Below are 26,789 nucleotides of genomic sequence, written 5' to 3'. Positions count from 1 at the left end.
TTCCAATAATTAATATCCTCAACCTCTGCTCTGCTTATGGCTGGGAAATGTGGGTATTTCAGTATCTGAGATTTCTATATACTCACTATGGGCCAAATCCTAGACCCTGTTTCATACACTGGCTGGCTGCATGGCATTCTGGGGATCTCCACAGGGGCTAAATGGGAAAGAACCCTTTTTCTAGGCTGTAGAGATAGAGGAGATGCTGCATGGTTGCAACTGCCGCTGTGGCCATTTTGGTGCTCCTTGCCCTGGGAGTGATTGACCCCTGGAGCTGTGTAGTGAATTATAGTGAAAAATGCCTGAGTTTTATCTACCCAATAACTTCTACCAGGCTGCCACCACATGATCTAGCTACATTACAGTGTCCATCAACTACTGCTACACTACAGCCACCCTACATGATCTACGTCCACTACAGCGTACACCTGTTACCATTATGCCACAGTCACATTGCACTGCTTATCTACACTATAGCTTCCATTAACTACCACATCTGACGAAGAGGGTTACAGCCCATGAAAGCTTATGCCTGCAGAAATTACATTAGTTAGTCTTTAAAGTGCTACAGAACTCTCGTTTTTATTTAGATTTTGAGGTTCAAAAAGTTAAAGCTTTATAACTGTTAAAACACAAATTGTCAACATCACGTCAAAATATAAAAAGTAAATGTCCTTAAATCAAACTCTAATAAGTTCTCAAGCAGCATTTTTCTTACTTTGCCTAACTGTAAATTTAATTATCACTGATGGAAATATTTTGTCTATTTGCATGTGTATGGTGAAATGGACATTTTCTGATATATACCAATAAAAATATACTCCTTTCAAGCCTAAATGTAAAGCAGGACTAAAAACCAAATGACTTTTTTTCTCAGCAACTTCTTTGTAACACAGGGGTGGGCAAACTATGGCCCCCAGGCCGCATACTAAGCTGAGTTAGTCTGAGCTTTTCATCAGGTCCTCCACCTCAACCAGTGGTCCACGAGCGCTATTCAGGTGGTCCGCACAAAGGTTGCAGAACAAGCTGTGCGGTGCAGCTGTGGCTGCTCCCCCTCCCAGCCCCACACCTTTTCCCACCATGTGGGCCCAGCAGCGCCCTGGCCGGAGCGTGGTGGCCACTCCCCTCTCCCAGCCCCTCCTCTTCCTCCACCCCTCTCCCACTATGTAGGTCCAGCGGCATCCTGGCTGGAGCCTGGCGGCCACTTCCCCCTCCCAGCCTCACCCCTTCCCCCACCACCCTTCTCCCACCACGTGGTCCCAGTGGCACCCTGATTGGAGCCACTCCCAGAGCATTAATGGCCCGCCATACAATTTCTACACCCGAATGCGGCCCTCAGGCCAAAAAGTTAAAAACAATGTGCAGAGGAGTTGATTGATATCCCCTTAAATTATTAAGTAGATCTGAATAGAATGGTTAATAATAATAAAACTTGTTCCATTATAATTAATACAACTGACAAATAATGTCCAGTGGACTGGGGGTGAGAGAAAGAGTGTTTTTGTTTTCAGGACAAAACCCGAAAGATAGCTGTTAACATTTCTGTTTCTGGAAGCTAGACCAAGGAAATGAATGTACGAAAACCTGCTGAATAGCAGAAGCTTTTAGAGCTACAGAATATTGACACAATAAACTATTAGGAACAGAAAACAGCTACAAAGCACAAGTGGCTTCCAAAAACTAGGCAAAAATCTTGTGACACTAGACCCTTAGTTATATTTATGTATATGATAAATTATGGCAAGGAAATTACTAAAGACTCTTATTATTCACCCCTAAAAGATTTGCCACTCTCTGTTCCAAGCAAAGCCTGTGGAAGATTGCAGATCCTACTTCTGCACCTGGCCGAGTGATTTACCAGAAACTTGACAGGGTCGTGGAAGCTTTATTTTCTTTGTTCCATGGTGCCTGCCATGGAGAGCCAAGGCTGGATTAACTGATTCTAAATCCCTGGGCAGTTTGCCAGAGGAATGCTAACGCTGAAGAAAATGGAACTCCCCAAGATGATTTCAGGACCAGCTCTATGTATTTGTTCTTCCTATGCTCAAAAACCATGGGAAGAGAGTATAATGCCTCATGTCAAGCTGGTAAGCTTTTCCCCGTAGGGTTTGCCACTGTGGGAGTTATGCGAGCATTCTGCCAGGCTTGGACAATGCTTTTTCTTTGGGCCAGTTCTTCTTCTTTGGCAGCACTCCATCACTAGTAACATAGGTGTCTTCACACTGACAGACATACTGTATTAGGATAATGTGCATGGACAAGTCTAACAACATGCCTATCCAGTGCCTCCATTTTCTTTCTCGCTAGCACAGCCATTTTGCTTCAGGAACTCCTATCACTGCCATGTCAACTTTTAGCATACTTTACGGTCATTTATAGTGCTCCTAGCTGAGTGAAACCTTGTTTTTGGTTGAGTTAAAACCTCGTAGAAAGCGATGTGTGAACACACCCTTCACTTAAGATAGTTGTAAGAGACAGTTGAGGGGTCACACCTAAAACAAGGCATAATGGAATCTGCCCCAAAACTAGCACCATGTAGGCAGGGAGTTCCACTGGGTACTGTTCTGCTCAGGTGCGTGGGTGTGTCTGTGGATGTGGGAAAAAGTCTAGTGGGGGGAGAAACAGAGAGACGGAGGGACAGTAAGAAAGCCAAGCAGAAACCTGTAATCATGGGGTGAGCTTGGGAGAAGCCTAAAGAGAGCTTTTGGGTCTGGTGCTGGCGAAAGAGGCTTCAGACTGTAAGCAAAGAAGCTATCCTGTTTTTGGACCATCTTGCATTTGGAGAAGCAGGACTATGTACATTCTTTGTAAATAAACAAGATTGCATCAAAGAAAATGCCAGACAACATCATCAACTTTTACTCCAAACTGGAACATCCCTGGGGGCCTGAACTTTGCCTAGTCACTTGGGTCAAAAAGGGGTAACAATAGCAACAGAAGAATCACCATATTGGATCAGACCAATCCTCCATCTAGATGAATATCTGCTACCAGACGCTTCAGAGGCAGATGTAAGAAATTCTGTGATTCTTCTGCCAAAGGGAAGGGAAAAGTTGTCATCTTGGCAGTAGTACTTCTAACTCTGCAACTACCAAATCTCAAAACAACAGGGATTTTGCATGCAGTAAGGCCCTGAAATGCCTTTTACCTTATTATTATTATTTGTCTTACAGTAGCGCCTAAAAGCCTTAAAATCAGGACCTCATTTTGCTAAGCACTGAATAATCGTGGAATAAATATAGGGATTTAGACTCAGTTAATCCAGCCTTGGATCTCCATGGCAGGCACCCATGGAACAAAGAAAATAAAGCTGTCAAGTTTCTGGTAAATCATTATTTAACAAATTGACTGCTGAGGAATACGGCTTGCCCTGACAGCCAGAAGTACAAGAGGAAAGCGTGACATAGTCCTGAAGATCTAAAATTGCTTCTGCTTGTAACCAATGTCCCTTAGACATATAGGTAGCACAGATTAAACTGAAGTTTACAGAGCTGGTTAAATTGCAGATTTGCTTTCAGGCCCCTGAATTAAGTTCAGAACCAGAGATAAAGGTAGATTCAATATTGGGAGATATGTGTTTTCTCAACTAATATCCATGCCTTTCAAAATCTGTCACTATTTGCTCAGAAACAAACACATCATATTCAATAACAGTCATGTCAGATAGGGAAGATCATGCTGGAAACCCGCCCAATTAGAATCAGTCTTGAACTTTGGCCAGCACAACACAAAGTGGCAAAGAGGCAGTCTCAAAATAGACAGGTTTGGGCAGATCCTTGGCTGTGATGGAGAACTCTTACACAACCTAAAAGCCTCCTCCTCACTCCTATGCACCCCAAACACCTATGCATGAAATAATGGTGGAACCCTCTGCCATAATGCGCTTGCATTCTGGTCAAGTAGTACTATTTTCCCTAAATAGGTAGAACTCATGTGGGTAGGGCAGGAATATTTCATTCTCTTCCGGGCTTGCCACTTGCCAATCTGTTTCAGATGTGGCTCTGAGGCAGAGGTCTCAGCAACAGAGAGAGCACACCACAAGATTGTGGCCAAGTACTGAAGATCATTCCTCTCCTCCACTTGGTTTGTCCAACATCTCCTACCATACCATGAATGACACTAGTGAAAGTACTCATCTTGTGACTTCATTTCTGCCATCACGCTGCTTAGTTCACTTCCTTATTCCAGACCGCAGCTAGCATAAGTTATACATGGCAAGTGAAAAGAGGTTCCATCCAGAATGTGTACAGTTGGCTGGTGGGCATAAAAATCACATTTACTGTGCCTCTGAATGAAAGATAATGGGTGGATCTGGGCAACTGTATTATATTCCAGTAAGATGTAGAGTGCCTATCTTTGGGATCACAGTCCTGTAAATATGCCCTTTTCAGGAACAACTTGTCAGTTTTTGATCATCTTAACAAAAGGGGACTCTGACTGGTCAGAATTTGGCCCATTCCTGGGGAGGAAACTTGTCCTGGACTTTGAAAAAGCATAAGGTGAAATAAACATTCTAAGTAATGTTAGTGTAATTTTTTGTTATCCAGAAGAGTTTATCATATTGATCTTGGGAGATCAGAAAATGTATGAACTATGCCAAATAAAGAAGAAATAAGAACAGTTCAGATGTCTCAATGATTATATATAGTTATGTGATTATAGTACTGCCTGTACTTCTCTTTATTATTAGTAAGGATATTAATCAGTACATTATTTCATAGGAATTCATCTGCTTCTGCTACTCACTTCCAACATGAAGACAATTCTCTGAAATATTTCATCTATAACAAAGTTCAGTGATGAGTTTGGGTCTTTATATATATATATATATATTTTTGGCCCAAGAACCAAGACAGATGGTTTAAATCATAAAAAGGTCCAAATTATCAGGCTACACTTTCCTGTCACTCACAGCAGTGTAAATCCAGAGTAACTCCATTGAAAAGGAGTTGCTCTAGATTTACACTGGTGTAACTGATAGCAAAATCTGATCCCTTCTTTCTTGGGTGGTTCTTCTGAAGGAATAAAAAAAAATCAAATGTGGGGAAGATGGAGGAGAAATTTGGCATGATTCTCTTTATACTGAGCCCCTTTACATGAGTCTGGCAATGTAAAGGATATTCGATATCCCAAGGGCGGTCAAGAAGGGGCACAGAACTCTTCTGACTGCAGGGCTGTGGTGGGGAGAGCGAGCTCCTCCAGCCATGGCGGAATCACGGAGCAAGGCCCATTTACAACTGACAGAGCAGAGTAAATGAGAATCAGGCCCATTAGCTTTATTTGGTACTATCTTTCAAGAATGACTAGGACCTTAAATATCAGTGGTTATTTGAGCCCATGCTTCTTTGGGAAAGATATCAGTCTTCCTTCTGGAAGGACAATCTGCTGCAGAATGAAGAGTTAAGTCAGAAAGGACTTAGGAGCTGGTATCATGTTTCTGAAAGGAATGATTGGATCCAGATCTGGAATTGCTAGTTGTAGACCTGAGAAATAAACACCACAAGGGTTTGAAATCTTGTAGGAACAGAGTTTAGAATTGGTTTCTGAAATGTCTAAATTCACACATCAGTGTGTAAAGTGCTTTTGGATCCATTGGCATGAAATGTGTTGTGTTCAGTGTTATTAGTACTGAGGGTTACCTGCCTGAAAGAAAATGAAGATATGATCTTGGAAGGACTGGTGCTGGTGGCAGAGCTTTCTTGGCAGTAGTCCTGTGCCTCTGGAAATATGTGTAAGCATGAATCTGGTTGCTTTTAGAAAGAGCTACAGGACACATCTCTTTGCCTGGATCTTCTCAACTAATTAAATCCTGTTTTTCTAGCTCTCTAGTTAAGATGAAGGAGAACGGGAGGATGGAGGTTGGTCACCCTTACTGAGATCTTGTGCTTCAAATAAGTCATCCACACTCAATGGTGATGGATCCAGAAAAAATATTAGTCTTTCTGGAATGTACCAAGTCTGTGGATTTTAGAACAAATCAAAGGCATAGCACCCCTGTCCTGTATTTTATTAGGAAATTAACAGTCAGATTAATAACCTGAAATTACATAGTGAACCTCATTAAAAAACAAATTCAAAATCATCACAATTATTTTTGATTTCTATAAAACATAATGCCCAGAAATAGTCCCTGTTTACACCTGTAAATTTCTACAACCTTAAAATGATGTACTGTACAGCAGCAAGACTGAATAATTTTAACAATCTGTATAATGAGATATGTTTTGAGATATGCTTTGCTCTATGATCCAACAGAGATAAAGAACATGAAATGTTTTAAACAAAACTCAGAAATATTAGCTATACTAGGAAAAGATCAATTCAATTGATATGCACAAATATTTCAGATTACTCATATGTTAAAGTGCGGTGAGGTTAACTGCTATGTAATATTAAGTGGCTATCAGGCATCAGTTTTGCAATACAGTCCAATTCCTTTCAAATGTACAGAACTAAATATTCAGATCATAGATTTTTATATCTATTGTTACAACAGTGGAAGAGTTTGTGACCTATCCCATCTATTCACCACCTCATTTACCAGCAATAAACCGAGTCATTAATTTGCCCTCAATGTTTGTTTTGTAATCACCAGTTTTTGGTCACTCTCTCTTAATTTCAACGAGGGTGAACTTCATGCATGTGCAGAGACCCAACACAAGACTTACGTACCATTTAAGTCCCACTGAAGCCCTCAAAGTGGATAGGCTTTGTGCTGGCTTACTGTGAAATTCATCCCATACAGAAAGTCACCTAAGTCCAAACCCTGCTCACCTCACTCATATGAGTAATCACGCTGGGCCAAATTCTGCTCTCATTAATACAAAAAATCAATGCGGAGGAACTCCATTAACTTCAGTGGAGGCACTCCAGGATGTAGACTGGTGTAAATGAGGGCAGAATTTGGCCCACTGACTTCAACAGGGACTAGTCGCATGAATGTGGCAAGCAGGATTTGGAGCCTGATCCAATGATCAAGTCAATGTGAGTCTTTGACATTAATGGGCTTTAGATCAGGTCCTTGGTCCCCTATATTAGGACCTAAGCCTTTGGGGTATGGAGTATCTGCTGTTGGAAGCTGAGTTTTCTGAGGCCCAGATTCAGGAAGGCACTTAAGCACATGCTTAAGTCTATTTTATTCAGGAAAAATATGCTTAATTTTAAGGAATTAATGTATGTGCTTACATGCTGTACCGACTAGAGATGCATTTCTGAATTGGGGCCTCGGTTCTTATGGGAGTCGTGGGTGTTCAATAACTGGCGTATTCAGGCACTTGACCAGCAAGATCCAGTTGCTTTAGACTTTTGCATGTATTTACTTGTAACATTTTTGGAAATAATGCTAGAAAAGATTAAATATAGAAAAAATATAAAAGTAGTGAACGTTAGTTTTTAAAAGATCTTTATGGACAAGCACATTCAGATAGTTGTGCTAACACATATATAAACTCTTTGGCAGCAGTTTTCTAGAAAGCAGAATTATTTTTTTCTTTGCAATATTTTATCCTTCTCCCATGAAAACTTCAATTCTTAAAAAAAGGTATAGCACTTTCCTGTATAAACAGTATTGTTTTAGATTAAGCACTAGTTCTTTCCTGAAGAAAAACAGATTAAAAAGAAAATCTAGACATTACCTGGTAAATATTTATGTAACAGAAAAAAGAAAATTATTCACTGTGCGGTTTGTCATTCTCTAGAATGTTAGTGATATGTATACACAATAAAATCAACATAAGTTACCCTATTTTGCTTTAAAATCTAACTAGTAAAACTATATTGCTATCAGCGGATTCATAACCAAAATGCACACATTACTATCTAAGTTCAAGTATTATTATTTTTTCCTTTAAAAGGAGCCATAAATTCCTTGCAATTTTGCCTGTCATCTATATTGTTTTGGTCTTTCAGTGTAATGATGAATCGCACTCGACTGTTCTTGAACAAAATAAAAATGGAACTTAAGAATGTACCATGTTAAAACAACACAGCACAGAGGCATTGAGGTGTGTTAGCTTGATAACCTTCATCTGATATGAGTGACTGTCTTTGGAAGGAGTGTATCTGAGGCTAGAAACATTGGTACAATAGTCATGTGTGTTCTCATATGGCTGATAAGGTTAACTCTTTCCAGATTCATAACCTTCAGTTCCATTTAAAAAGGGAAAAAACCCAACCACCTGTATTTCTACCATATCAGGATATGTCATCTTGGATTCTTCCTGGTACTGTCAGTTGTTCATAGGTAGGGAGTGTGTTGTTAGGGAGGAAGTGATCTGAGTTAACAGCGTTGCTTCTCTGAGATGATTCGTTACTTCTTTGCCCACCCTGCTGATTGGAAACCAGATGATGCAGCATATCTGTAATGATGTTCAATTTCTGGTCCATTTGCATTACCTACAAAGACAAAGAGAAACATCATTCAGTGTCAGAATTCGAGAAAGTATCAAGACAACATGGCATAAGCATGATTCAATTAAAGATAGCTTTTTCATAATTAGCACCGCCACCACTCTCTCCTATACACAACACACTCTCAGACTTCTGTTACTGTAAAAAAAACCCAAGATACTGAATCCATTCATTATGGTAGTAGCATATCCAAGTGTTGGTTTAAGAGAAACTTGTTAATATTCTAGCTAGGAATACGCAAGTGCTAGAGTAATCAGGCTCTTAAAGAGCAAGATGTGCACATCAAAAGGTAACTGGGAAGTAGAACTTAGTGTTGAAGAACGTCATTAAAAATATTTTTTTTAAAAGAGTATAAAGACAAACTTCTAAAATGTCTCTCTCTGCTAATTGCTTCAACATGCAAATTCCTGCTCTCCTTGGAATGATCTTTTTGTCAGACACAACTTGAGACTGACACTTCTATTGTGTTCTTTGGCCAGATTCCCAATGGCATTATGACCTCTTTATGCTGCTCAGGCCACAAAATGCCAAACAGACTCAAGTCTCAGGGGAAATCCCTGGGCTGGTGCAAGTGCAGGGCAGCTGGGTCCTATGTCTGTGCCCACTCCAAGCCCAACCTAGGGGGTTTATTGGAGGTGGGCATGGGTATTGTGAAACTCTGCTCTGCCAAACCGATCCTCCATTGGCATAGAGTCCGTTAAAGTTCCTTTGTCAGTGGTGCATTTTAGAGCAGCCCCGCAGCTGCTCTAGGTTGCACTGGAGCCAGGGTTAGCCTCAGAATCAGGGAGACGTAACTAGCTCTCTACCGCACACCTCTCTCTCTCCTGCCCCATAGCTCCACTGTACCTGGTTTTGCAACAGTAATTCTCTAAATCTCTTCTACTCAAACTATTTGAAAAAGAGAATCTGCTGTTACAAGAAATATGATGAGAAGTTAGGATTATCCACAAGCCTGGGATATATTTAGAGCATGTCTCTTACTGCCCCAAGAGAGACCAGGAACTGAACTGCATCTCAGGGTATGTCTACACTGCAATTAAAACCCCCTGGCTGGCCTGTGCCAGCTGACTCGGGCTAAGGGGCTGTTTAATTGTGGTGTAGACATTTGGGCCCAGGATGGAGCCAGGGCTCTAGGACCCTGTGAGGTGGGAGGATCCCAGTGCGAACGCTGCAGCCTGAGCCCGAATGTCTATACCACAATTAAACAGCCCATTCGCCCGAGTCAGCCCCATGAGTGCGAGTCAGCTGGCATGGGCTGGCTGTGGGTGTTTAATTGCAGGGTAGACACCCCCTCAGAGTGCTACAATTTGAGAGTCTGGTTTCCCCTTGCTGCGGTGAGGAAGTAACGTGCACCAGCCCTTTACCTGGCATAAAATACTTCCCCCCCTCTTTCAAATCAGCTGTACTGGCTGTGCATTGAGAGGGCAGATTCAAAGCTATGCCCATTCCCTGCCCACCTGCATAGGCAGCAGAATAATGGTCCTATAGCGGCTTCTGTCCTGCATCACAAGTAGCCTGCTCAGGACAGCAAAAAACAATCCACAATATTGCCCTGTCTTGGGTCTAGTGATCAGAGGGATTCTAAGATACTAAGAAGAGATACAATTATACACAAAAATATGTAGCAGATTTTACAAAGAAAAGAAAAAAAAATAACCTGATGAATGATGACAGAAATAAATTATTGCTCAGAAGATCTACTGGAAAGTAGTAAAAGATACTTAAACCAGTGCGAGGGGGAGCAATCTATATGTGTCTGGCTATCATCCACTTAGCAAACTGGATGGTAAAAAGACAACAAGATGTAGAACACCAACATACCTGGAGAATTTCAAAGGAGGTTGCAACATTTTTCCACTGTGGAGAAAGTGCCGTTTTTATCAAATGCATTGTACAATTAGTAGGGAAACATAGAAAATTAAAAAATATGAGGCGCCAGGGTTTTATGCTTTATAGCAGTTTTTGAAAACATTGGACAAAGCATCCTAGTTGGTATAGGAAAGACTGGATGGAAATGGCTGTTGAAAGATGAAATTCTTAAAATTAAGACGTTCACGCACACATTGTGAAAGATTTCTAGAAGGAAGCAGGGATGGAAAATGGAGGAGTTTTACTAAGCTTTGGTTTCACTCTATTAAATACTGGTACATTCTCTTAGAGAAAGGTGTATCTTCTCCGAAATGTAGGCACTGTGGACGGTCCATTGGTGATGCTTCTGGACATGATAGAAAGCACAGAGTTGGCCTGCAAAATATCTCAATCCTGCATCCCACACTGCCTGAATATCACTTGTAGGAAATAGTCACACTTTTTCCAGGCCATTTGATTGAACTTTGAAGAAGTCATAATTAAAAACTACAGTTTAATAGCAATCTTGAGATGCTAAGGGATAACTCTTTCTATAAAAAGAAACTTTGTTTACTTAGTTATCCTAATAGTGAACTGTGCACAGACTTCCTCTCTCTCTCTCTCTGTTTTCCCCTCCCCACCCCCAAACAGGGATCTCAATAGAGAAAACTCTGGCCAAAAATGTACAGAAAAATATACATTGATGGTGCTCTTGCAATGGTGAGCTGAACATGACAGTGGATTGGACTGAAGTTCTTCAACAGCTGAAGATACTGACGAGTAAGTGAGTCATGAATACCCTTGCAGGGAAATCAATTCCTGGAGATAATTTTCTCTAAGGAACCAAGGTTAGCTCCTGCAGCTGTGCAGTGCAACAGGCACACAGAAGCAGATGCATAGGCTAATTATTGTTGAGCTCAGCCATATGAGATTAAAAGTAAAGGCCTTACTTCATGTCCCTACTTATCTATGTAAGCCTTTAGAACCACAAGATAGAGTTTGTACAATGAGGTGGGGCTAGTTGGTTCTATTTATTGGCCTTTAATCTGTTTTATTTGTAAATAAAGAAAAACATTTCCTAAGTGAATTTAGAGGTCATGAAGGGCTGGATCCAAAGCCCACTGAAGTCAACGGCAGTCATAAATTTCCACCGACTTCAGTCGGCTTTGGATCAGACCCATAAACAGCTGGGTTGACAGCTCCAGTGGCTAAACCCTTCCTTCAGATATTGCAGGGGATGGGGAGATTAAAGTTTCCCTATGCTGCTCCACTCATGTGGCTCATTCCTGTCAATCCTTAGCCTCTGTTGAGTCTGCCAAATGGGTGTCTTCCATTAGAAACTTGGCTGAGACCAACAATATATTTCACAAAAGCTAACGAACAGCCATCAGAAGGCAACAGTTTTTTGTTGCCACTAGCTTTTGATGTATTGGAACCAGTGGTCCTGTGGTGAAAGGCTCCCATGCTAGCGTTCCTCACTTTTCCTGTTTTCATCCAAATATTAATACATACTGTATCTCAGCAAACTACTATTCATTTGCTTACATCAAAGGTAATTGCACTAGTTACAAAACTATTACAGTGAAGCAGTAATAACAGTACCATACTTATGAAACGGGATTTAAATACATTTAACATATCTTGTATAGAAATGTAAAATTTCCCTTTGAATCATGCTTTCAAACACATTTACTTGATTAGAAATAACTGTGGTGCCAAAAAGTGTAATAAAAGCAAAGCAAACAGAAAAACTGCTGATGTTAGTGTAATCTCAACTCCTCTGGACAACTCTGATCCTTTTACTTAAAACAGCAAACTGTGCTAATAAAATAGAAAAATAACTCACACTGATTTTGTTGCTTTTATGAAAACACCAAAGAAAGTGCTTTTGGCAGACTTGAGTTTTATAGAAAAAGAATATGCCAAGTGTATGTGATCAGATGCTCTAGATGCAACTGATTTTCACTGTGTGTATATTTGCATTCTGGAGAGCTGTTGGGAGTAGGCAAGCAGTGACTTGAAATCTTTTTTTTGGAAATTACACCCCGTTATTCTAGTCACACACAAGAGTTTCTGTGGATGAAAGAAACATTCACCCACACCCAACCCCAAGAATACATGCCCTCTCCTTAAAAACCTGCATGTGCCCAATATTCATAGATTGATTTTAATCAAACTAAGTGGATTTATACCATTTTAGAATCTAGCTCATAGAAACTAATCTAAATCTTCATGAAGATACATGAAACTGAAACCATACCAAAATAGCTTTGCTCAAAGACTGAAGGTTCAGAGAGCAAATTTGGGATCACTCATCATGAGCAGACAGAGCTATGTTACAGACGGGATTTATTCTCTCACTCTGAAGAAGTTATAGAGGTGAGTGATTCCTCCTACACACCATGCAATTCACTGATGGCGAGGTCTTCATCATGAACCATGCGGTACTCTTATGGCATGTTTTCAGAAAATGCTGTTTAGTTCTACATAGCCGGAAATAAAATGACTTGCCAACTTTAAAAAAGGTACCAAAGCATTCCAGGAGGTGTTAGTGAAGACAGAAATTATTCTTGGTGAGAAGGGGGAAGAACAAAGTAAAGAGCCATTTGTCTTTTAAAATTCAATAGATCTTTATCTTCTCTGCCTTTTAATTGCATTTGCATGACAAACTTATAGTCGAATTCAGAAAATGAATGATAACTATTAAACAGATGATATTCTAGTGTGAAAGCCTCCTTCCCATTCCGGCTCCCTGACGCCCGGTAAAAAGGCCACAATTGACATAAAGGGCTGTAACAGCTCCAGTTGCAGCTGGACAAGGATACTCATGATGCAGCCAACATGGCAGGCTGCCTTCTGAGGACCCAGCTGCAAGCGCTGATGTAGGGAGTGAGCTGAGGGAGGGCTGGGGGGCAGGAGAGAGAGCTGTCATCTGCGGTGTTTTAGGTCAGTGCTGTGGCTCATAGGGCAGCCCTAGGAGGCTGCCATAATTTAGACAGGCCCCCAGGTTTCCTATATTATGCTGAGAGCCATTTCAGTCGGTCAGGATTCGGAGGGTGTAAAATGGATTAAAGCAACTTTAGCTCCCACCTCCCCTGTGCTCTGAATTCTGTGTCTCTTAGAGGCACAGCACAGCAGAATCATCCCTAAACCTTTTATTTAAAGCAATAACTTCAGCAAAAAATTAAAAAGATCTTCCGAAGGACTGAGGACAAGAATGGTGGGGCATAATCACCTGTGTCCTTAACATAGTTGAATGATGCAACAGGTACCTTGGATTGACACAACACAAACACTCAACATGCATAGCATCTGCATAATGCTATTTAGTTAAATCAAGTGACCACATTTGTGCTTAGCAGGAACACAGGAAAGTTGTGAACAGACATACAGAAATAGCAGAATGTAGGCTACACAATGCTAAATGAACACGTGGATCTTAACACCAAACATCTGATGGTTTCTAGAGGCCTGATTCTGCAACCCTTACTTATCTTGAGTAGTAATTATTTTGTCAAAGTAGTCACTGAGTTCAATGGGACAACTCACATAAGTCCTAGTCAGTGTGTTTAGAGGTTGCGGGAGAGGTCCCTAGGTGCTTATACTCCATTATGACTTCTTATTGAAAAGGACCTTACTGTTCTTTATTGTGCTGTATCTCACAGCCATGATTTACTCCTAATTTCCTGGTCCTCTGAAGAGAAAGTCCACTTTCAGCTACTCTGGTGCCTTTCTGTGTCACTGCAGAATCCTCTCTCTATTCTTCACCCAATACCACATTCTGGAATAATCCAGCATTTTCTCTGGCAAAAAACCCAAACTTTGCTATACACTTTGGGAATCACACAAACACTTTCAGATGGGCTAAGTTCTCAATAAAAGGGAAGATCACAACAGCAAAACTTGGAGGATTCCTTAAATTAGTTTATACTATCACGTGGAAAGGATCCAGCATCAAACTGTGAAGCTTTCTACATTATCCTTTGGAAAACAGGATCGGTATGTGTGGAGCTAAATTTCCTTTTGCAAGCCATTGTTCTAACTGGATAAATTATTTTGTAGCATCAGATGTCTAGTCTATTACATATTTTACATAGGTTTTTTGATAATACATCGAGATGTTCCAGAGAGCCAGTTCTCTAGTTCCTTTCTATGTTGTCGTCTCTGTAGTATCTGAGCACCTACAGCTTGTGTTTAATTCTGCATTTGCTCTCATCCAAATGATCATTGAAACATGGGTTTCCAGAACAGTTTTTTTGGTTATGTCAGGGGTAGGAAATGGAAAAGGAACAGAAATCTTGGTAACACACTAATTTCATTGCATCTACTCTACCTGTGGCAGCACTTCATAGTAGAAATGTTCATCTGTTTAAATTGTATTTAATTTGTTCAATGGTTTCAGTATTATTATAGAGGTTCTTTCTGTTCCGTGTGGTTCCAGGATATCAGAAACCTACTTTATTTCATTTACTGGACTCAAGATCCTAGATACCTGAGAATTGATGCCCTCTTATCAGAGCTCCTGACTTTGATTTGTTTTCTCTGTCGCCAGAGATTAGGCTGAATGCTTGCAGTAGGCTAAGGCCAGTCACTGAGGTGTTTATAGGAGAATATCATCTGCATGAAGAGAGATTTTCTTTTCCAGACGTCTGTACTTTCTCCTGAGAGTTGTCCAAAGAAGGGTGTGTCTGTGTGTGGTGGATGGGTGGCGGGGCAAGGGAAGTCAGATCAAAGCGGAAATCCTCTCTCTTGATACACAAATCCCTGGCCTTAGAAAAAGAAAAACCTGAACATCTGAGCAAAAATTAGAAAGTTTTATGGGCTTTACGTAACATGTTACTTTGCTAGTCAATAAAAATAATAGTCACCCTAGCAACTGCCACATAAAAATGCTACCTTGGAGAAAGAAAGCCCCTTCAGAAAAAGACGCTTGCTCCATACCATGCTGGTTTTTGTAAAACTCACAAGGCCTAAAGGTAACTCTCCTGCACAAAGCTGTCAGTGTCAATCTATCCCTCACTTTGAGGATACTAAAATCATTGTTTTGTCAGTAAAGTGAGACTGGTGTTGCTCCAGTCTCGCTACACAGTTTTATAGTAAAACTTTCCCTCAACAATTTTCAAAGCTCTAAAATAGGAACATCTGAATGCAGATTTTTTTTTGCACTAGTAACTGTTAAATCACTGCTACCAAGTTGCCAATAATCAGTGCGTGACAATGTGTGCTTTCAAGTGTGCACCGATGACCTTAGAGTGGAGAGAAACTTCCAAGTCACCTGGTGTGGATCAGAACTCAAACAACTCTGGACTGCACCATGAGCTATTTTCTGTACATATAAGCCAAGCATTGGCTCTGGTTCATTGGGATTTATCTGGATAACAGGCTGAACTGCTGTTGGACTTGACGCTATAAATTCCTCACACACTGTAAGGAAATGAAGTTTTGTCACATATTTTTCTTAACTCTGGCAAAAAGTTAAATTGATAAACCAGTTTCTGAGAACCAGCACCTGATTTTCTTGGATGGTACCACACCCTATATCCAACACCAACATCTGTCCATTTGATCAATAGCTGTAGAGCTCTTAGCATTTTAAAATAATTTTTACTTGACTCAGATGTACTGCTCAGCTTATACAGTAAAATCTTCAAGGCTCCAGATATTCAAGCTACAGAGAAAGAACAAATAGACAGGGCAATTTTTTTAAACGAGATGTTTATTTTTGTTGTAATTGGGGAGGGGAAGGGAAGGAAAAAGGAAACCATAGTAAGATGGGTTTTAGTCATGTGACATACTATTGAAAAATAAGAGACCCTGATTCTGATCTCATTTACTAAGTTCTTTACATGGCACCCATCTCCCCAATATCTGAGTGCTTCACAATCTTTAATGTGTTTATCCTCAACTCTCCTGTGACGTAGGAAAGCACTATCACTTCCATTTTACACATGGGGAACTGAGGCACAGAGAGACTAAGTGAAAACTTGCCCAAGGTCACTCAGGAAGTGTGTGGCAAAGCAGGGACTCTTGAACCAAGGTCTCCTGATGGTTTCCAACCTAGGCTAATGCCCTAACCACCAGACAACCCTTACTCTCCAAATGCAGAACTGAATGAAACCAATGGAGTTAGACCTGTGTCTAACACTGATAGGATCTCTTACACTTATGTTTCTTTACTGAATAAAAGTGTCTCATAGCTTTGATATTGCAGGTTTTATTTGAACAAAAGTCACAACTGCTTGAGGCCCTTATTCAAAAACCCCAATGGAAAAACAAACTCTATGAGTTTATGCTAAATAATCCAATACCCTATTGTTACATAACAGAAGCTTAGCATAGTTTATTTAATATGGACATATTTGTGCAATATTTTGGGAGAGGATAGAGAGCTATTTTAATGCTATTTTTCAGAGAGCCATATGAGCTTCCCCTTTAATTTTGTTCAGCTAAGTGACAAACAGTAAAAGGCCTGCTCTGACAAATTAAACACACAAAACCACTTCGATAAAAATATTAAACGCTGTGCCCGGAGAAGCTGTAACTTGCATGGAAACCAGCACTGAACATGGGTAGCATGTTTGAATCACTTCACCTTTTAAACGCTAATCTCTGCAATTTCCAGGAGGTAAACAACTCACGAGGAAAGCTCGAGGAATGACATGATCTCTTCTCCATGATGAACAATCAGGTAAAGCACTTTGTCTAGTATGAAGATAAGGAATAGTATAAAATGGAATAGAAATCCTTCATGGACTATCTTTGATCATTTCTGGCCACTCACACAAATGTCATCTACTCACCCTTATGCATGCACATTTCTGACTCACAATGGGCAGAATGGCAAGCACAACGTGGAACTGTTAAAGGTGGCCTGCAAAGAAATCAGTCTTTCATTTTTTGGGCTGGCTTCTTCATGATGTAAGAAAAAAAGGCCCCAAAGACTCTGGAAGACTGTATGGATGCCTAAAACTGAGGGCTATGGGATGATACATACAGAAGAGGTGAAATGTGATTAACTAAGATGGGATGTGATTTTTTTAATACAGCTTAGTTTTATGTTTGGCTTTGTTAAGGGTGTTATGTTTATTAAGCACCTAACAATCTGCTGCTTCTGTTAAGGACTGAGCAAAACTCCCAGTTCACATGTCTAGGTCATTTAAGAAGGGTTCCAACAAAACCAGGGAACACCAGACGGTTAATAGAAACTTTTCCCCCCACGATAGAGGAGTGTGAATGAGTCAGGGCGTGTGAGTGTGTGCACGCGTGTGCAAGCGTATGAGAGATTCCTTTAAGGCTTTTTATACATTGTTTTTTTTTTAAATAAAAAGGGTACAAACACACAATCTGTTTTTCCTTTGCAGGCTGCTTTTATAAGAGTCTCTGAAAATATGACATAAGAATACAGAAACTATATTTGAAAATGATTTAATGTATTGCAGTCTCAGCACCTTAATCAGCTCTAAATTGAACTGATTCTAAGAAGAACCTGATGTGCGTTAGGAGTTATTGCTCCCAGCGATGGCTATTGAAAATGTGCAGAACCATTTTCAGACTAAAGTGATTTTACAACCTAAAATGGCCCATAATTTTAAATCTATACCATATCAGTGGGCTGATTTTTAGAGCTGTGCCACTGATGCATTTATTTCTCAAGCATAGCCTTGCAGACAGAGCCACTTTAGTAGCCCAAGAAGATGGCAGCTTGCTTTTCCTCCCCATTTCCTGCCAAGCGGGTAGGGGATGGATTCACTCATGCAAATGAGGCCAGCACTACAAATTCCTTCTTGGCTGTTGGTGGGTCACATGCAGCCTCTTCACTGCAGGCAAAGCTCTGTGAAAGCTTCCTGCCCTAATAATAGCAGAGGATCCTAAGGCGAACGCACAGAGCTCAGCATGAGGAATATGGCTCTTTCACCAGACCAGAGAAGTAGAAGAAGAAGAAGGGACTATCCTGTGCCTGAGATCTATTCTTACAGTCACAGGGGAGGTAACAAATAGTGGTGTCCTGGTTCACAAGAACCCCCTAACCAAAACGCAGCAGCAGCAACAGAAGCCATGTTGGCCCCAAAAGTACCTTGTACCTGATAGCAAGCAAGATAAGAAGGCCTCCTCATGTAAAGATCCCCCTTCCAATGAGCAGCTCAGTGGGGCATTACCAGGGAAAGGGGGATAGTCATAAAATATATTCCGGGCTTGGATTGCCATAGGGTGAAAGAAATCTTGTGGCAGAGGGTGTTTTTAGCAGGGATAGGAAGGGACAAAAAGTGGATGAATGTAGGGAGACCCAAAGGACCAAAAGGCCGATATAGAAGTGAAGACTGGGAGGGAAATGGAAGGAGAAGATCGGTGTGAAGGGGGCTCGGGGTACCAAGTGATATCAGTAGGCAGGAGGGAGATGGGAAAATCCCAGGAAAGAGAGAAGTGGTGGGGAAAAGAGAGCTGGAGGATGTGAAGGACGTGATGGCGGCTTTAAGGTTCTACTTGGAGACCTGGGGATGAATAAGGGATAGTGACAGGATGGCTAGGGTGGGAGAAAAAGAACAGAAATAATAAAAATGGGGAAAGAAAGCAGGGAGAAAAGAAAGAAACTGGAATGGAGAAAAGGGAAAATAATAAAAACAAGAAACAGAGGGAGACAGAGAAGGGAATTAAGGAATAGGAAATGGAAAGAAAAAGCAAGACAAAAATCAGTAGTATGGCTAATAGGTTACTATGTATTTCATGTATCCCTTCTGCAGAGATGGGGATGGAAACGGGTGAGCATGCTGTGGCAATAAAGGGGGCACAGCTCTGCACTGGGGCGGAGACAAGTGAACTGGTACAGGTTGGGGATCCTGATGAAAAATGGGTGAGGGAACCAGGAGACCTCAGGGACTATGAAGACAATGCATCACATGCATCAATGTAGGGCCCTGACATAAGGATGCAAATATTGCAATCTTGCCTCATAGCACAATTTGGTAAAGCTGTGTGAAAAAATGGGCATGTCCTCACCTGTCCTCCCAAAATTTCAAGGAAATCTAAGAATGTGTTTTTCCTGACATTTAAATTTCAACTTTATCAAAAAGCTGAAAGTTGTCTGGAAGTTGTTTGAAAAAGGGTTGAAATTCCAATTTTTTGTGAAAAGTTTGAGTTACTGAAAACCCAATTTTCTGTTGAAAAATAATTTAGATAGAAAATTTCTGACTATCCTTATATTTGAGTTTGGTGGAGGGAATCCCTTTGACACCAGCTGATACTGGCCCTGATGGTCTCGCAACCCTGAACACATGCCCAAATGTGTGTTATGCTCACAAAGTGAATTGGCAACCAGAGAACTACCACCATGCAATTAAAGTTTGTGATTGAATCTTGCGGTTGATAAATCAGACATGACTTAAAACACATGGAAATTCTCAAGCTAGGACACTGTCCAAAATCTACAGTCTGTGGACTGAGCACAACCCTCAAGATGCAGCCTACTCCACTGAGAAATTAAAAAAAAAAAAAACGTCTCTGACCTTTGTAAACCCTTTCCTTTGAAACATGTCGTACCCAGAAGATTGAACGTAGGAAGACAGTGGGTAGAAAGCAGAGCTAGGACTTAGAGTGCTGCTTTTCCTGCACATGAAGTCAGGGGATGTTAAAGGCTCAGAGTGGGAGAAATCCTTGGGTTCATTTTAGATGGGATTTTCAGTGAAACTTGTGTTCCTAAATTACTTGGATACTTTCCAAAACTCCACTTTTGACTACAGAGACATAGCAATTGTCACACTGAAGTAGAACAAAGGTCCACTCAATGTAGTGTCCTGTTTCCAACAGTAGCCTTTATCAGATCCTGTCAAGGAAGACAAAATCCCTCTCCACTGCCAACAGAATATCTAGGATTTTTCTGTAATTTACTGTGACAGAAGATATCCTTCTATTCACATTCTACCCACTATTTTAATAATCTTTGTACAAAGTATACTGTGAAATGTATCATTTGAAAACTCATAATTTGCTGATCAGTATCATCCTGATAAAACATGGGTGGCAACACTGAATGTGAAGTTATAAGATGGTGGTATGGTGGTGTAAACACACGATCATTGTCTTTATGATAAGGGAATGACAACAAAACCACTACCTATTTATATACAGACAATATCATCTCACATCTATCAAGCACCTTTCATTTCAAAGTGCTTTACAAACTGTACATCACTGAAAGGCAGCTGTGCATAGGGTGACAGCCAGGTCTTGGCATAACAGGAGGGGGGAAAGGAAATATTGGAGAGGGAAATTGGAAGACTCTTCTCTGGAAAAATGCACAATGGGACCCTCAGTGTCCACAGACAGCGAGCAAGTTCTCAGTTTTTAAAGATCTGATTTGAGTGACTGACCCACAGGTAATTGCATGGAACTTAGTGTATGTATCTGTCATTAAGGGCAGAGTCAACCCTAGAGTGATTTAATTTTCATAAACACATAAAGGCATGTATATCTCTGAGACGGAAGGAACATGCAATGGGTTGAGTCTAGCTGACATTTATTTCCACTGGCCATGAATTGGCCCCTAATTCATGAGCGGTGGAAATAATAATAATAGATAGCGTTTTTCACCTTCAAAGCAATGGACTAACATTTACTAATTGATCCTCACACTGCCACTGTGAGGTAGGCAGGTAGGTATTATTACTCCTGTCTCAAAGATAGGAACATTTAGCAAAGCAGTGAGTGGCCTGATTTTCACAACTCCCCGTGAAATACTCAATGGGACCTTAAAAAAATAGGTCTTCTCTGCTCTGAGTTGACCTCGCAGTTCCCAACGGCACTTTCCATAGGAGCGGGTGGGGAGGTTTGCTCTGGTTTCCTTGGGCAGTATTTCTGCTCTGCTGCCTGTTGTGTAAAGCGTTGTGCCCTGGTTGTCACATTTCAATAGGAGTTGTGTGTGCTCAGCACATGTGAGAAGTCACATTATAAATAACTAGCCCAAGGCCACAGAATCAGTCAGTGACAGAGCAAAGATTAGAATTTAGCAATTCTTGGTTCCCAGTCATGTGCTCAGACCACTGGACCACATCTCTCTGTCACATGTCTTGCTGGCTTTGGATATTAGATAGCAGCATTCTCCTAGCTGCTGTTTCCTATTGTGACTGTGGAACAGAGGAATATGTAGACATTTTAGGGTTAAACAAGCAAAAGACTTGAACTGAAACAAAGAAACCTCCAAAAACTCCCCCACCTTAAAAAAAAATTGACTTCCTTCCAAAGTGGACTGTTACGCTTCTTGAATCCTTGGCTCTTATTTCAGTGTGATACTAGGACTATGACTAATAACCCCCTGCCTGAATACTGCTGATAATTTCACCGTTGAGTAGCTGTCCTGGTTCTCGTTCACCATAGCATGCACTCAAGTTGCCAAGATTTTATTTAAAAAAACAAAGAACGAGATACACACTCACAGGTCCCTAGCATTATAAATACATTTTTCAGTCAATGAATTTAGCTTCTATGCTGTTACAAGACATTTCCCACCCCACCCCTCAGGAGTTATTTTTCACATGCCCACTAGGATTGTGGTTCTCTTTTTGTCTCTGACACACACTTTTCTTAATTCAAAACAGGTTTGAGGCTGCTGCTATTTATTTTAAGCAAACATGCCATGTATCAGCGTTGCTTATGTTATGTTTCACACGTCATGCGGATGAGGCAGCCATATTCTTTTTCAAAGGGGAGAAAACCAGACTAAGTGCCCTTGGTTTTCCAGCTGGAGGGGAAGGTGAGAGAAACTAACATTTTGTGTATTGTATAGGAGGCCCCAAATCTGGTTTACAATGCAAACTCAGTTGCAACCTTAACTATGGTACCACTGGCGCCACTCCATAAACCAAAACAAAACAGAGGAAAAAAAGAACAGACCCAGTTAATTAATAAGCAGTTAATTTGTTTCAAGAGCACTCTCCATGGCTTTAGACACTTTTAGCTTTCATCAATTCCACATCCTGAAGGGACCACTGTGATCATTTTGTCTGACCTCCTGAATTACACAGGACACAGAACGTCCCCAGAGTAATTCCTAGACCTAGAGCATCCCTTTTAGAAAAATATCTAATCTCGATTTAAAAATTGCCAATGATGGCGAATCTACCCCAACTCTCGATAAATTGTTCCAATGGTTAATTACTCTCATTGTTAAAAATTTACGCCTTCTTTCCACTCTGAATTTATCTAACTTCAGCTTCCAGCCATTTGTTCTGCTAAATCAAAGGAAGGTAGAACTTAAAAGCTCAATTTATGCAAATCTGAAAGAGCTCTGCTGCAAAGATGTGTCCATTGTCACTGTGCAGTGTTGTTCCAGGCCTCCCCAATGTTATCACCTTGGAAATTGCCAGGAGAGTGTGGTATACTACCCATTCAAGGGACCATGAGGACCTTGCAGCCAAAATGGTCTGAGGCAATCAAGGGGCACTCTGCCCCATCCAGTGCTTGGGGCCATATACATAAACAAGAAAAGGAAGCTGAGCAAGGGAATGTTCTTTAAGGGCTCCCTTAGGCTCCAGGACACTAGCCTGACCTGACCCTTAAATACTTTGTTTTCTGAGTTTGGCTGCCCTGACTCAAGGCTCTGAGGAAGGGCATTATGAACTTGATTAAGTTGCTCCTTTCCTCACCTGAAGCCTAAGGGGGAGCATGCCTACCTCTGAGAAGAATAGGAGAACTAGAAACTCTGCAGATCAGGGTCTGTTTGAAGACCTCCTTAAAGGGAACATTTTTTAACTTCTTTGCTTGCTTTTGGCCTCCCCCTTGTCAGATCCAGTTCAGGGAGACATTCCTGTTCTTCTCACTCCCTTCTCACCTCCAGGAAATGTCATTGGCTGGAAGAAATGCACAATGGACAAGATTTTCAAAGTGACTAGAGATTCTGAGCGTTTGGATGCTCAGTTTGAGACACCTTGAAGGGGGCCTGGTTTTCAGAAAGCATTGAGCACCTGCTCTCAGGAAATCAGGCCCCTTTATTAGGCCTCAAGTTGGACACTCAAAAATCACTAGTCACTTTTGACAGCTTTGGCTGCTGCCACTGTGATGGTAACAAGGGGGATCACACTCCCAGGTCTTTTCCATATGTTTTGTCTGGCTGAATGCATGTCTTGAAGGTGAGGGTGGGTGCCCCCAAAACACCAGGCAGAGGAAGAGGATGAATATTATGCAGCATAGGAACTGGAGGAAAAAGGAAATAGGCGTTGCTGGTACAGGATGAGAGGGAGGAGACTGGATCCCTGTAGTCTCCCAGTTTGGAATCCTGACCCTATAGTTGGGGGAAACAGGCTGTGAAGATAAATTCATTAAATGTTTGTAAGATGCGCTGAGAACCTGTGTGGAAGGTGCTCTAAGAGTGCAGAGTATAATCATTAGATTACTGAAGAAAAAAAAGACCATTGACTTTTAGCACAAAACATCAAGGATGACTTCAGATAGTTTTTCATAAAGATTTTCTGCCAGTTCATTTTTTAGCATCTGTGATCTACTCATTATTTGCAATTTGATAGTTATTGAATGGGTGAAAAAGACAAAAGCTCTTTTATACCCAAAATCAGCACACAAAATTAATAACCATAAGATGACTTATGAGCAATCAAAAGAGAGAGCGAGAGAGAGAAAAAAAAGCAATTAGAATAACAGCTAGTGTTGAGATTCCCTGAGGGCCACTAGTGATTAAACTAACAGCAACATGGAATCTGCGTTTGATGTGGTCATGAATTTGTTTTCAAAAGAAAATTTTTTAAAGAGGTTCTTTCAAGAGAAATTTTTGCAGCGCAAGCTCAGCAACATAATCGGACCAGAAATACTTTGATAAATATTATGAGGAAAAAGATGTCATTTATGAGCTGGCGGCATAGAAAGGTTAGCAATTCCAGTGACAAAGTAACAAGCACACACTCCTTTTTAAACACAGCAAATTGCATTTTATGTACAAGTTAATTCCTTGGTAAAGAGGCTGCCTATATTTTTTGCCATTGCATTCACCTTTACAAACAAACAGAAGCAGGACAAAAAACTGTAGTGGGAAATCTCAGTGCATATAAAGGAAACCACATAGAATTCCAAAGACACATTTTTTCTTACCAGGGGCCTGCACAAAGTTCAGAGGTGAGATGTATCTATGATAAAATGTCTGCAAGCAAGGTCTACTCCCTCATCCCTCTAACTGCTGTCCACCCCTACTGAAATGTTATTGCTGGAAGTACTTCCATCAGAAGGCTCCAGATCTGAAAAATAATAGTCTCATTTTTCAGATGTTCTGAGCACCACAAAACCCACTGAAGTCAATGGAAGATCCAGTGCTCAACACCTTTGAAATTCTGGCTGTCACAGTTACTTGTTGGATATTTCAGGTGACTGAGGCAGGTAAGACTAAGGCCAGGAAGCAGTGAAGCAGTGGGATGGACTGAACACATCAGTCAATGAGCACCCCCCATGTCTGGAAGAACCAGATTCATTCTGCTGGCCTCATAGGAATGACAAAGTAGGTTCCACTGGTTGGAGAGTGGCACTATATGTGAAAGAAAGAGTCAAATATAGTAAAAAAATATAAATGAATCAAACTGTACCATAGAATCTCTATGGATAGAAATTCCATGCTTGAATAATAAGAGTATAGCAGTATGAATATATTACCAACCCCCTGACCAGGATGGTGGTGATGACTGTGAAATGCTCAGGGAGATTAGAGAGGCTACAAAAAACAGAAAACCCAATAATAACGGGAGATTTCAACTACCCCCATATTTGACTGGGAAATGTTACCTCAGGGTGGGATGCAGAGATAAAATTTCTAGACACCATTAATGACTGCTTCTTGGAACTGCTAGTCCTGGAACGCACAAGAGGAGAGGAAATTCTCGATTTAGTCCTAAATGGCACACAGGATCTGGTCCCAGAGGTGAACAGAGTTGAATTGCTCAGTAATAGCAACCATAATGTAATTAAATTAACATCGTTGTAGGGGAAATACAAAAGACACCACAGTAACATTCAACTTCAAAAAGGGGAACTACACAAAAATGAAGAAGCTAGTTAAATGGAAATTAAAAGGAACACTCACGAGAGTCTGCATGGAAACTTTTAAAAAACACCATAATAGAGGCTCAAACTAAATGTGTACCCCAAGTAAAAAAAGAGGACCAAAAAAAAAAAAAAAAAAAAAAGCCATCATGGCTGAACAACAGAGTAAAAGAGGCTGTTAGAGACAAAAAGGCACCCTTTAAAAATTGGAAGTCAACTCTTATTGAAGAAAATAGAAAGGAGCATAAACTCTAGCAAGTCAAGTGTAAAGGTATTTTGAGGCAGAACATTCTGCTCTATTTTACATCTCATTCAAAAGATGGCACCTTCACCAGCACAGTGTCCCTTAGCTCCACGCTGGGCACTGGTTCATTACCGACTCGGAGAGTATCACTTATTCAATCAACATCACCACTTTCCACAGCAAGCAGCATCCTGTGCTTCCTGGAAGTGTTTCATTCATGTTCCCAGACAGCCAAACTGATGCTTAGCTTGTAAGATCTGAGAAGATCACAGCACAAAACTAGCTGAGCTGCAGGCAGTTCTTATTTTTCCTTCACATGTTTTCCTTGAAAGAGTGAAAGAGGGGTTACTTTAAACTTAATAATTTCTTTTCCCTTCTAATCTTTGCTTCTGCACATTTATGCATGCATTAAAAAAGTAAAGTCAAGTAAGCTTAAAGCTGAAGAAGAGGCTGAAGCAAATGGAAGTTATTTTAATCATAGTAGTCCCTTTCTCCATTTGAAAAATTGACATGGCCTGTGAATAAGTGTCATTTGTCAGGGCAGCATTTTTATATGAATGTTTCATGTAGCTAAAACTTTGACTTCTACACATTTGAGGATCCAGTACTGCAATATGCAGAACACTTCCTCTAAGGTGTCCTCTGCTTTCACTGAACCTTTGACTTATTAAGATATATGTATTCAGGAAAAACTAACTATATGTGAAAACACACGGTGGGTCTTGAACCCAATTTGACCTCTCAACTGTGTCACCACTTGGGATGCATTATTTCCCTACACAGCCCTCCCCTTTCAGTGTAGGTTTCTTTTTTTGAACAACAGTCCTTGATTTTCAGCTTGTTATAGAATGTGCTAATATCTCTTGCCTATTTTTTCAGGCTGTTTTAGATCATCTGCAGGCTAAATTACCAGTAACAGTCCATGAACTGCCAATCAAAGTTGAGTCTATACCTCCTGTGCACAGCGGTGATTGCACAATACAAGAGGTCAAAACAAGGTTTCTCTCCCTGTGTATTGTAACCACAGTCTATTTACAATTCTATGGATAATTTCATTATTGCAAGAGGCTTGTATATCAGAGCTGGACAAAGAAGCTTTCCATGTGTAGAAAATGACTTGAACTTGACCTTTGCCAACAGTCCCACAGCCTGCAAGTACTTTTGTTTGTACAGTGAGCACCTGTACTAATTACGCACTTCACTAACTTGAGGTCACTGCTCATGGCAAAGGTTTAAATCAGACTCCGCAGGGGACAGACAT

The 26,789-nt window shown here is 40.7% G+C and overlaps 1 protein-coding gene across 3 annotated transcripts in view; it reads right to left on the bottom strand.

Annotated features, from left to right (window-relative positions):
* Positions 1–5,997: 5,997 nt before the first annotated feature.
* KCNQ1 (potassium voltage-gated channel subfamily Q member 1) overlaps positions 5,998–26,789 on the bottom strand; it is a 519,714-nt gene continuing 498,922 nt past the window's right edge. For all 3 annotated transcript variants that reach the window (XM_067540610.1, XM_067540611.1, XM_067540612.1), the window contains one exon: positions 5,998–8,394. In XM_067540610.1, the coding sequence (XP_067396711.1) occupies positions 8,194–8,394 (201 nt within the window). In that variant the 3' untranslated portion in view covers positions 5,998–8,193. The remainder of the gene's footprint in view (positions 8,395–26,789) is intronic.

The sequence above is a fragment of the Emydura macquarii genome, unplaced genomic scaffold (assembly GCF_026122565.2).
Source record: "Emydura macquarii macquarii isolate MOO-44397 ecotype Brisbane River unplaced genomic scaffold, CSIRO-AGI_Emac_v2 contig_587, whole genome shotgun sequence".
Classification (NCBI taxonomy): domain Eukaryota; kingdom Metazoa; phylum Chordata; order Testudines; family Chelidae; genus Emydura; species Emydura macquarii.
Note: the sequence above shows the minus strand (reverse complement) of the source record. Positions and strands in the feature narration are given on the sequence as shown.